Source organism: Indicator indicator, chromosome 4 (genome assembly GCF_027791375.1).
Source record: "Indicator indicator isolate 239-I01 chromosome 4, UM_Iind_1.1, whole genome shotgun sequence".
NCBI classification, from domain to species: domain Eukaryota; kingdom Metazoa; phylum Chordata; class Aves; order Piciformes; family Indicatoridae; genus Indicator; species Indicator indicator.
In genome coordinates this window covers 39,596,847-39,609,463 of record NC_072013.1, presented here as the reverse complement: position 1 = coordinate 39,609,463, position 12,617 = coordinate 39,596,847, and the positions used below count along the sequence as shown (strand labels likewise).

Below are 12,617 nucleotides of genomic sequence, written 5' to 3'. Positions count from 1 at the left end.
ATAGAAATCCAGTCATTATAGAAGACAGAGGAACTTAGTCTCTGTCACATGAAAAAACACAGGTAATATTTTGGCTCCTGAAAAAAAAAAAAAATGTTACTTTATGGAAAAAGCATGGTTATTTATTTCTTGTTAGTGTAGGTAGACATTTCATACCACTTCTAGAAGTTCACATTTAGCTGTCATGTCTAAAAGGCAAAAAAAAATGCACCAAGAGATATACTCTTCAAATGTTCCTCTAACCAGCATCAGTAGTTCAGGCCACAAAAGCTAAATTCCATTGGTTTATCTACCACTGTTCTCCCTAACTGGGCACTGAAGATATTGTAAGCTGTTTTTTGGGTTTTTTTTTTTTTTGTTTGGTTGGTTGGTTTGGGTTTGTGGTTTTTTTTTTCTTTTTTTGTTTGTTTTGGTTTTTTTTTCAATCCTGATGTTATAATTTCACTTGCTGTACACAAAGTAACTATAATTCAGCAACTGAAACATAGAAAGTTAATCCATCAAAATATCAAGGGCATAGCATTCTTAATCTGACAGCATCATAAAATAAAGGGGGAAAGTTAAGGAGAAATGATTATTTTGGAAATTCAGCATAAAGACAAAACCTCCTCCTATGATATAATGCTTTTCAAAAATGCTGAGAAATATACCTTTGAGTAAGTATTCCAGACATCCACAAATAATTCCAAGTCATAACAGGGAGAAGATCAGATTTGCATCAACTGAAAATATGGGAAATAATGACTAAAACAGAACTATTCTGTTTTGAACTCTGAATCTCATCAGTGAGAGATGGAAGCTACCTACTATTGTCTGAACTTAGAAACTGCAAAACGATTTTAGTGAACAGCATGTTGAAAACATCAAATACATAAAGCAATCAACATGGACAAACAAGGGCATCCATAATTCCTATTCAGTTAACACGGGGAGAAGAATGAACAGTTCCTAGAGTTCAGAATTTAGCTCTGGAGGCCTCAAGGCAGGAAGGACCTGGACCTGATGGAGCAGGTCCAGAGGAGGGCCATAAAAATGATCTGGGGACTGGAGCAGCTCTGCTACTAGGACAGGCTGAGGGAGCTGGGGGTGTTCAGCCTGGAGAAGGCTCCAGGGGAACCTCAGAGCTGCCTTTCAACACCTGAAGGGATTCAACAAAAGGCTGCAGAGGCACTGCTTATAAAGTCCTGCAGAGATAGGGCAAGAGAAAATGGTTTGAAATGAGAGGAGATTTAGACTGGACGTTAGGAACCAGTTCTTTACCATGAGGGTAGTGGAACACCGGAACAGGCTGCCCAGGAAGTCGTTGAAGCCACATCCCCGGAGATCTTCAAGGTGAGGCTGGACAGGGCTCTGAGTAACCTGATCTAGTGGAAGATGTCCCTGCTGACTGCAGGGAGGGTTGGACTGGATGACCTTTGGAGGTCCCTTCCAACCCAAACCATTCTATGATTCTATGTCTTACAAAGTAAATTATGTACTATGAGGTGAGGACTTCATTAAGATACATTCATCATATTAACACCCAGATATGTTTCCCAATATATATTGAATACAGAATCTAAATCAGGGTATAAGGCAACTAAAAAAAAAAAATTCCTTTATGCCCATCAATCCTCAGAGTTTGTGACAATAAAATTAGCATGTTTACAATCATCAGCAGTCAGTATCACCTTCTGAGTCCCATGAGCTAGAACAGGACTGGCACATCCCCAGGAATATTATCTTTTTAGAAATCTTTTTGTAACATTACTTCTAAATGATCAAATCCTGTCTAATTCACACTAGTTTTTCAAATGCCTGTTGTTTACATTTTTTATTACAGATGTACTTGCACTAGAAGCATTCTTTATGAATGGAAAGTAAGGAACTCTTTGTGATTTTGATCTAGATATACCTTTTCTGTATTCTTAGACCCAAACCATTTGCCAGAAAACCAGAGCTGAGTTAGTGTTTTGAAATTCCCTCCACTCGAGGATGCATTTTGCCAAGGCTTCTGCAGAATTCCTCCCCTCTCTTCAACAGAATGAAAAACAAACTCTCTGTTTAAAACTATTAACAACAGGGAGTGGGGGGAAATTAAAAAAAAGAAACAACCTAAAGCAGAATTCTCAGTGATCAAGACTTACATAGCAGAGCTACAAAGCTGCAGTTACAAAAGAATGTGAAAAAGTAAAACCAGAAAGCTTTCAAAGCTACTGATAACACACAGAAGAAACATTTTCATGTCTCCCACTTCAAACAGTGCAATAATAATTTTGCAATTATTCATCAGAATATGCAAGACTTCTACTGAAACTTTGGCACCAGAATTTCATAGCTAACTGAAGACCTGGTTATCCAAAGTCTAACATAAAGGCAGCATACTGATAATATTTCACAGATTCACAGATTGCATTGGGTTGGAAGGGACTCTCAAAGGTCATCTTGTCCAACCCTCCTGCAGTCAGCAGGGATACTTCCAACTAGATCAGGCTGCCCAGGGCCACATCAAAGTCTGATCTTGAATGTCTCCAGGGATGTGGCCTCAATCACATTCCCTGGGCAACCTGTTCCAGCATTTTACCACTCTCATTGTGCAAAACTTCCTCCTTATGTCCAGCCTAAATCTACCCTGCTCCAGTTTAATACCATTGCCCCTAACTAATTTATGCCTTCAAAATTATGACTTAAAAATATTGTATAGTGGAAATAGTATTTCCAGACAGAAAATAAATAGTTATTTAGTTCCAGACAACTTGATAACATCTCTTTCAACTATAGTTATAATTATCACGTACAAAATTCCAAAGCAGAAGTTGTCAAGATTTAACATTAGCATTAATTTATGTCAGGCATCCATTTCTCCAAAGACAGCAAGAATTGAAAAGGAAGTATCATCTTAATTGCCACTAATCTCCCCATTTTTAATTAAATTGATCAGTAATTTATTAGCTTTCCCAGAGGCAGAAAGCTGGTAGCATGCAGCTTTAACAGACAGCATATCTTAGCCCTTCTAATTTCTAACTCTACCATGACTCAAAAATAATGTAAAACTACTCTACAGTATTTCCTTCAGCTCCTGCACTGCATGATATGCACATTCCATACAAAAATCTCTGCAAAGCACTCCAGAGCATAATCACAGAAACACTGAATCGTTTTGGGTTTGGAAAGACCAACTGCTACCCCAGTTGGGGGTACTGCCCAGCACTGCCCAGTCCAACACTAAACCGTGTCCTCAGCACCGTATCTACATGTCATTTAAATACCTCCAGGGATAGGGACTCCACCAGCTCCCTGGGCAGCCTGTTCCAGGGCTTGACAACCCTTTTCAATGAAATTTTTCCTACGGTGCAAACTAAACTACCCTTGGTACAACCTGAGGCCATACAGCCTACATGCACTGTTCTGTTTCACAGACTCATAGTCCAACACAGTTGTATGATCCTGATTGTACCTTAGAGGAACATGACTTCCCTGCCAAAGATGTTTAAAAGATGTAACACACAATTCCAACATGATTTAGGAAGCCCCTTGCACTCAAACCACATTCTCACATGTTATCTGCAAGCTCTTTTTTTTTTAACTGGAAAAAAAAAGTAATGTTTTTAAGCCTGAAGCTTTTAGGATTAAGACTCTCAAATCTCATTTCAATGGAGAAAAGAAAGCTAGAAAATCATAGAATCATTCAGGTTGGAAAAGACCCTTGAGATCATCAAGTCCAATAACCATTAACCCCACTGTACCAAGTTCACCACTAAGAATGTTCAATACCTGAATTGAAGACTGCAAGTTTCAGAAAGTAGTTGACCAGTTTGATCAATAAAATTAAACGTGTATTTACTTATTTCCAAATAGCTATGAATGTGATTTTCTGAACATTGCACTGTTCTAAAGCACTGTGAGCTGCAGTCATCAACACAATTAACAGGAACAGACACAACTCTCATGTAAAAACAATGGGAGGTTTTCTGTTTATTTATATGAAACCTGATTTAATTCTGGTGGAAAGCATAGTACTACATGGAACATTTTAGAAAAGAACGGAGAATAAATTTCAAGAGGTTCAGGAAAGATGCTCATTATCTCCCTTCAGTTGATTACATGACTAAAAATGATTGATATATGCTATTTCTATTATTTGATACATTAGAGTATCATTACAGAGCTACAGGAATCAAAACTATCACAGTCAAATATTCTCTGAATGATCTGCAACATAGAAAGCAAACAGCAGATTCTGGTTCACAGAACTGTATACAAATGGAAATGCCCAGACATTACATTCCAGACACTCAGAAATCACAAAACCCAACAGAGCTCTCCCTTCCAGTGATCAAGCAATGAATTACTTCAAATATGAAGCTACATTATAGATAATTTTCACAATTATGTGTTTTGTGGTTGTTGTAGGTTAAGGATTAACTGCTGGACTCTAAGCTGGAACTCCAATTAGGTGCAAAGTCTTTTTGTTTACCCCTTTTATCTTCCCTTGCCTATCTTTTCCCTATGGGAGGAGTAGAAAGGGAGAAGAGGGGGGGTACCCTACATTCTGTCCAGTGGATTTTTGCCTTGGAAGCTTAAAGCAGGACAGAAGTATGTGCTGATCACCTGTTACAGGTGTTTTTATTAAAGAGGAACAAGGTTGTGGCCTGAAATGAGGATAAATTTTTTATTAAACAGGAACAAGGTTGTGGCCTGAAATGGAGATAAATAAATCTGATTTACATTGGGGAGAAAGGAATAAAGTTACACTCTATATTTACAGAGTCAAGAATAGCAACAAGAAGAGAAATAAAACTTGTAAAAGTGTTCAGGTTTTTTCCCCTCAAAGCTTTCCTTACATACCCAAGTCCTTTTCCTTATTTTCCTTAAACACCTCAAATGAGTCAAGCAATATAGTTGTCCCCAGTAATTTAGTTCTTTGAATTCTTTTCATTCAGCATACCTTGACAAGTTTCATGAGGTGGTAAAGGTCTTCAACCTCATCTTCCTGACAGGGGGTGTACACTCTTCCAGTATTGACACTTCTCCCCTTTATGAAACCACGGTAGAGTGGCAAATCCAATGCCTCAGCATACAGGTCGATGGCATGGTGTCCTACTGTCTGATACATATAGCTGTCCAGTTCATCAGTCTGCCCTGCCCCAATGAAGAAGCAATCAGATTAGATGCATTATTTCAGTCATTACAGCTAATCACAGCACTAGGAAGCACTGAGAACATGGAAATGATCGTTATGTTTCATTGACAAACAGATGTTTGGTGACAATACCTCTGTAAACATGGAAAGAAAGGAAAAAAAAATTAAAAAAACCCATTTCTCCACCCAACAGACATATGGAAAGGAAGGCATCTGTCACAAATATAGTGCTTATTTGAAAACTATTTCTTCTTTAGTATTCCTCCATGCTTCCTCCCAAACCCTTGTAATACTTGAATTCTGCTCCCGTTTAGATGTTAATTTTAATAGGAACACAGTTCAGAGGCACAAACCCAGCAAAAAAACATGGACTGCAGTACAACACTGAGAATAAGCAATAGGTTGTCAAAATTTCCCCAAACTTTACTGCTAAAATTAATATAGCCTGGCCATCAAGAAAGAGAAGATTATTTCTGCTCAAGCAGAATAAAAGTAGACTGCTAAAATGTTTTGAGACTGCTTAATAAGCAAATAGCAATAGTTTAATATCCAGGCCCTTTCTACCATTAAAAAATTAAGCTCATATAAGTTCAACACAGCAAATATTTCCTTAACTAGAATAAAAATGGAGCTGAATTTTCTCAGAAGCAGTTTGTAGCCAGCAGACAAGAAAAGAAACAAACCCAAAGAGCTAAAAGACAGACGTCGTGGATTAGGATTAAACCTTGAACAGTAAAATAATTTTCACATAAAATCTTTCAGCTAATTTTTCAGATTGAGTAAAGCAATCCATCATTATTGGTGAATTCTCCACTTTATTTATTAAAAACTAACACAGGTCACTACTTTAATATTTACATATAAAATCTGTCAGCTCATTTTTCAGCCTGATTAATGCAATACATCATTATTGGTGAATTCTCCACTTTATTTAGTGAAAGCTAACACAGGTCACTATTTCAATGCTGATTTGGAATACTGGAACTTCTCTTCATTTACACAGACACATCCAGCATCCCTGCTGTTTATGCACGTAGCAAATCTTGCAAAGAAAAAGGTCTGTAGCATTGATGAAGATAAGCAATTTGTGATGCAACAATTAGCTTGATGTCATACAACAGCTATGTTTTTGTTCAAAACAGACAAATCCAAACCCATAATCACTACCAAGCAATCTACAGCAGAAGAGTTGATTTAAAAGAAAATTCAGTGTTTTTCAGCATGCGTGAATATGACAAGGTCTTTAAACTGATATTCAGTTCAGAATACAATTTCTTTATTAATTGAGACTCTCCAGGCAACAGTGGTACAAGATAAAACAAAATGAATGGCATAGAATCAGCTATTGCCTGAAGCACCTCAATTAACTTTCCACAAAATTTCCAACTACATACTTAAAGGGAGCATTTTACGATTTTAATGACAATATTCTACATTTCTGATGTGGATAAATTAGTTTAAAGACAACATATTTCAACAAGATTAGAGATTATTATGTCCTAGCTACCCAGAAAATAAATTGTTTCTGTACTCCCTAACATTTGCCAATTCCATCCGTGACTCATCTGTGATGGCAGTTCCCTTTTGCCTTCCATTTCTGTGTATCTTCCTAATATGCAGTTACCAGACATCATACTTAATTGTTTAACATATGTTGAGCAGTTAATGTATTTGAACATTTCCCCCCTACCAACTAGGAAGCAACTCACTTTCCTGTCAAGTTTCACTTTGTTTTATGCTCTAGTTCAACACAGAAGTACTCAGCTAATCCTCTCACTGCACCACTGCCTTAGACTTCCTGAGTTTCTCCCATTCCCTTTCACAGAAAAAGAATTTCACAGAATTTCACAGAAAGAGAATTCTCTTTCACAAACAGAGAATCATAGAATTATAGAATCAAGGTTGGAAAAGGCCTTTAAGATCATCATGTCCAACCCTCAACCTAACTCTTCCAGTACTAAACCATATCCCTTTAGCACCACATCTATATGGTTTTTAAACGCTTTCAGGGAGGGTGATTCCACCACTTCCCTGGGGAGTCTGTTCCAATGCTCAACCACTCTTTCTGTGCAGAATTTTTTCCTAATGTCCCATATAAACCTCTCCTGGTGCAACTTAAGGCCATTTTCTCTCCTCCTGTCACTTGTCACCTGGCACAAGAAACCAACCCCCACCTCACTACAACCTCCTTTCAGGGAGTTGTAGAGAATGAGGCTTCCTCTGAGCCTTCCCTTCTCTGGACTAAGCAACCCCAGATTCCTCAGTCTATCTTCATAAGACTTGTTGTGTTCTAGACTCTTCAGCAGCTTTGTTGTCCTTCTGTGGATATGCTCAAGCACCCCAATGTCTTTCTTCTAGCAAGGAGTCCAAAAGCGAACCCAGCACTCAAGGTTTGGCCTCACCAATGCTAAGTACAGGGGGACAATCACTTCCCTACTCCTGCTGGTCATGTTATTTCTGACACAAGCCAGGATGATATTGGCCTTTTTGGCCACCTCAGCACACTGCTGGCTCATGTTCAGCTGGTTGTCAACCAACACCCCCAGATCTTCTTTTGACAAGCAGCTTCCAGTCTCCTCCCCAAGCCTGTTGAGTTGCATGGGGTTATAGAGACAAAGCAAAGCTATATAAAAATACATTAAAAGAACTTAATTTAGGCAGACCTCTGCCTCCATTGTTTCTAATATTAAAAAAATAAAGAATATGTGGCTCTCATACCTGTGTTTTCAGCAGGTCTTAAATTAGCTAGAGCAACGATCTGATGCCCAGCAGCAACACACTGCATCATATTATAGCAGCTGTCCTTCCCACCACTGTAAGAAGGAAATAATGGCAATTAAAAGTACTGATAAAAGCTTTAGCCTGTTGACTCTTGCCTAACCACTGAAGAATTTGTATCATCAGAGCTCGTTAGAAAGTTCTGAAATAAAAAAAATGGTTGTAAAATATTAGCAGTAGGAAAAGGAGAATTTCAGTACACATCCATTCTGTTTGTACAGTGACTAAATACAGCACCCATAAAGCACATACCCAGTTCTGCACCTTAAATAGGAGAGTATCCATAAACAGCCACTGACACTGGAATCCCTTCAGAACAAAAACTGTCTTCTACTCCAGAGATTAATTACTCTTTGCTCATTACCAGATAACTTGGATTAAAAAAAAAAAAAAAAAAACACAATAGAATCTGCTCCAGAGAGTTGCCAGCATTAGCAATCTTTTCAAATGATTTTTAAAAGAAGACTGTCATGTCAGGAATAATATTTATCCTTCATGGGATACCTGAAGTTTTAACATTTTAAAGGCACTTCTCACTCTCAAAAGCTGTAAGTGTTACAAGACTAGATCTGGTTGACACTACACTGAACATACAATTCCTGCATATAACTTCAAATAAAAATAATTGCTCCTGATTAAAAAGAAATAAAAAACAAACAGAACAATGTTCTCTGAGGCCAAGAGATGATACTCTAAGAAATAGAACGCAATTGATTTGGACATTCATATAAGAGCTACTTAAACCTTTTCCCCTTGTCCACAGCAAGGACAAAATCCTGCTCTCCTCCTGTAACTGAAATACAGTATTTTTCATCAATTTTAATCACTATCCAAAGCAATATTACAATCTAACAATAAAGCTAAGAACATTGTACAATACACCCTGCTTACAAAATCTGCATTCAGACTCACAGACTTCAAATGACAGGTGGAGATTATTTAAATGCCAAGGCACAAAAAGCATTCCAGGGCAGGAACAGAGATCTAGGCCATCTCTGCAAAACTGCATCTTTGGAGTCATGGGGACACAGACATGAGAACAGGCAGTACAAGCAGTTCTTGCTACAGCAGCCGTTTGGTTTTGTGCTATTACCAACAAACTTCAGCATTTCCAGTAGAAAGTTCCTACTTCCATCTAGGTCTCCAAACAAGAGTCTGGAGATGTCTGACAGGAATGTAACCATATAGCTATACCTCTCAATTTCTGCTTCGAACCATGCTAAAATTCTGTATGCTGCCCTTAATTTGCTGTATAACTAAAACCTAGGGCAGAAATAGTATAAGTAACATAGCATCCTTTTGTACTTAAGATTTTGGCAGAGCAGGTGCTTATGTTTCAATGCTGTAAGGTTCCATCTCTACCCGACATTCTCATGCATACCTATGACCTTCTTCTAACCTATCAATAGGCATACAAAAAAAAATTAAAATCAAATACTCACTAGTCTGGATTTTGTGCTTGGTAGATTGAAAAATTGAAGTGGATAATATCCACCTCTCAATGTGAAATTTCAGGTTTAATAGAATCATAACGAGATAAAGGCTCTTTTCTTTCTGAATTACTTACTTCTAGCAAATAAAAACCTCCCACTAATTTTGTTTTCAACTCTGAACACAGCTTAAAAAAAAAATTCTATGACAATCGATAATTGCCTGTTCACAGCATTTCAGTGTTTTTTAAAATATGGAAAATTAAAAGGACACTACAACAAATCTATTAATCTTTTCAATTAATTTATATTTATTAAAAACAAACAAATAAAAGCAGTTAAAATGAAGCTACATTTCCATTCCCCACATCTGACCACTGATTGCTAGATTGAAATTTATAGAGTACCCACTGGATCACATACTACTGTACTTATTTTCTGTATTACTGTTACCTAAACCCTAACCATTCTAAGAAACAAAAAGGAAGAAACAAAACTTTGTAGGTGGCTACCTACAAAGTCTTCTAATCTAGCTGGAAAACACATGATGCTTAAGACCAAGGAAGACAGACAGAATGAAGCCAGACAGCCTATGCTGTGGGAGCATGGTGGACTCTACAGTCCCAGCCTGACTATGGTCTAATAGATTGTAACAACAAAAACAACAAAAAAAAAAGACAACCCCAAAAAACTCAACCAAACACCAAAAAAAAACCCCAACAAAACAACAACAAAATAAAACCAAACAATAATAAAACCCCAAACAAAACAAAACAACAAGAAAAAAAAAAAAACACAAAACCCCACAGACCTCAAAACCTTAAAAAACATTTAAAAACCAAAAGCAGGTAATGAGGTAGCCTGGGACTCCTCCCAGATCTCATCACAGAAAAAAACATTACAAGGCCTTTTTGTAGTTGGGACACAAAAAGTTAAGTTTTGACAATGTTGCAAGTATGTTAACAGGTCAGTTTACAGACAGACAAAATACCAGAGAAAAAATACTCCCCAAAAAAAACCCTACAAAAGACTTCTGAGCAAAATTCCTTTCTATTGACAAGTGCAACCTTTTACAGCAAGAAAATTCTATTAAAGAGTTGTAAAACATTGTAAGTTCAGGTAACACTCTGGCTTTAAAACGTCCATGATTTAGCACAAAACACAATGGGGGTTTAACCCATAAATACCACCTTAAAGCAAGACTATCAACTTTAAGTGTGGTCAACATTTTAAAAGAAAAAGAAACAGGTTAAAGTAGTTTTATATATAATCCTGACCTTTCCCAAAGGTAAGAAGCACCTTTCAAATACTTCCCCCCCCTCCCACTCTGAGGCTCTGTTACAAAGATTTCAAACACTTTGATGTCTCTTTAAACTCTTCTTAAAACATTACTGAAACTAAATCCACCCTTGTAAAACTGCACATTAAAATAGCAATTGTGTTAGAAACCTGATTTTAGGGTTTTATTTCAACCTGCCTTTTAATATGTTCCTCTGCTCAGACAATATCAAAATTAATAAACCTGGAAGACAAAAATCTTATCTATAAAACAAAACAAAAAAAAAGCACCACAGCTGGAATTTCTAGTTTGTATTTAAGCAATTCTTGAAAGATGTAGACAACAACATGTAGAATTTTTTTCCTCTTTGGACGACGTTTGGAATGGTTTATAATTGTTGCACACAAACTCCCAATTTCAACAAGGTTTGATATTAGACTGAGAGAATAAAATACACTAAGCCTTAAAATTTCATTTGAACAGCCACAGGCCCTAAAAAAAACCAAACCCGCTGCTCACACTCACACAATCCTTTCCCATTTACAGGTTCCATAGTTTGCTGTTTTTTAATTAACTATTATTTACGGTACAAGAGCCGTAAGAGCTGACAAAAAGCAGCAGGAGTGCAGCAGGAGCAAAAGCAGCAGCCACTGACAGATAGGGCTGTGCCCAACTATTGAATTGAGCGAGCCTGAGCGAGCCTCACCTCCAAAGACATATTGGAAAAATTTGTCGTGTTAAGAGTTCAGCAATCTGGCCTAAAAGAGTTTAAGATACTCGGAAAGCAAAAGGACTTGGAAATTCAACTGCAAATGAGCGTTAACTCCCCCTAACAGCAGGACGTGCGACAAGGGCTCTGCACCTCCAGGGCAGCAATTCCCTGCCGCCGCCGGCAGCTCCAGCCCCGCTCACAGCCCGTTCTGGACGGCCCAGCTCCCTCCGCACTCGGAGGGAGAACTCAGGAGACTGGCATAACCGGGGGCAAGCCACCAAGATATTCTGTTTTGGTTGGTTTGGGGGTTTGTTTTTTTGTTTTTTTAACGCACAGTAGTAGTTCTTGAGCGTCCTGGGAACAGGGGAAAAGCAAAATAGGCCTTGTTACAACTCTACCCTGCATACAGGCAGGGAAAGCTTTCACCCAGCACTCAAAAGACGGCGAGCAGAGAGCCGCAGCCGGCAAAGAGCAAGACGCCAGCACAGCATGATCATCGCTGCGCGGAGTGGAAGGGGAGCGGCAGGAAACGCACGGGCGGGAAGGACCGGGACAGGAGGGGTGTCCCCGGCGGCGCTGGGTGGAGCGTGACCCCCGGGCTGCTGCCGGGCGGGCGGACTTGGCCTCTCCCCGCGCCCTCCCTCAGCCGCAAGCTTCCACCTGCGTGGAGCGCCTCGCTCGCCCACGTGGGCGCTCCCTCAGCCCGTTACCTGATCAAAGCCACTACTCTCATGTTGCTCACGGGCCCAGGGGGCGGCAACACTAACAGGGAGGTGTGTGACAGCTGCGAAACGCAGAGGGGAAGGAAGCTGCTGGCCAGCCGCCCCGGCCGCCCGGCACCGCGCACGCCGGCAGCTCTGCCGTTGCTACCGCTACCTCTTGGCCGCCTCCCCTCAGAGGGCCCTCCTACCGGGGCAGGCCGCGAGAATGCCTGAGCAAGCGGGCGGCATGACAGGCCGCCGCCTCTCCGCGCCCCCGGGCAGTTTGCTGCCTCGGCCGCAGCCCTGGCGTCCGGCCGGGACGGCAGAGTCCGGGCGTAACCCAGATGACGGCGGTGTGGAGGGCGCGGCCGCAAAGGCAACGCGCGGGACGCCTATGGAGAGCAGGGCGGCCGCCTGGATAGGCCCAAGCGGGTTACCCGCTGCCGCGGAATCGCTTCTGCGTTCCTGCTGCCTCCCTCTGCCCGCTTTTTACCGTGTCTGCTGCGAGCAGCAGTGGGCCGGTTCTGAACGGTTACTGTGTAGGGAATGGGGTCGACTGAGCGATGCAACCGGTCCGCCCCTTCTCCTCGGGGGA

The 12,617-nt window shown here is 40.0% G+C and overlaps 1 protein-coding gene across 3 annotated transcripts in view; it reads right to left on the bottom strand.

Annotated features, from left to right (window-relative positions):
- DPH6 (diphthamine biosynthesis 6) overlaps nt 1-12,054 on the bottom strand; it is a 191,581-nt gene extending 179,527 nt beyond the window's left edge. For all 3 annotated transcript variants that reach the window (XM_054400524.1, XM_054400525.1, XM_054400523.1), the window contains exons 1-3: nt 12,032-12,054; nt 7,841-7,935; nt 4,928-5,121 (exon numbers count right to left, since the gene is read on the bottom strand). In XM_054400524.1, the coding sequence (XP_054256499.1) occupies nt 4,928-5,121; nt 7,841-7,935; nt 12,032-12,054 (312 nt within the window). The remainder of the gene's footprint in view (nt 1-4,927; nt 5,122-7,840; nt 7,936-12,031) is intronic.
- Between the last annotated feature and the right edge of the window lie 563 nt (nt 12,055-12,617).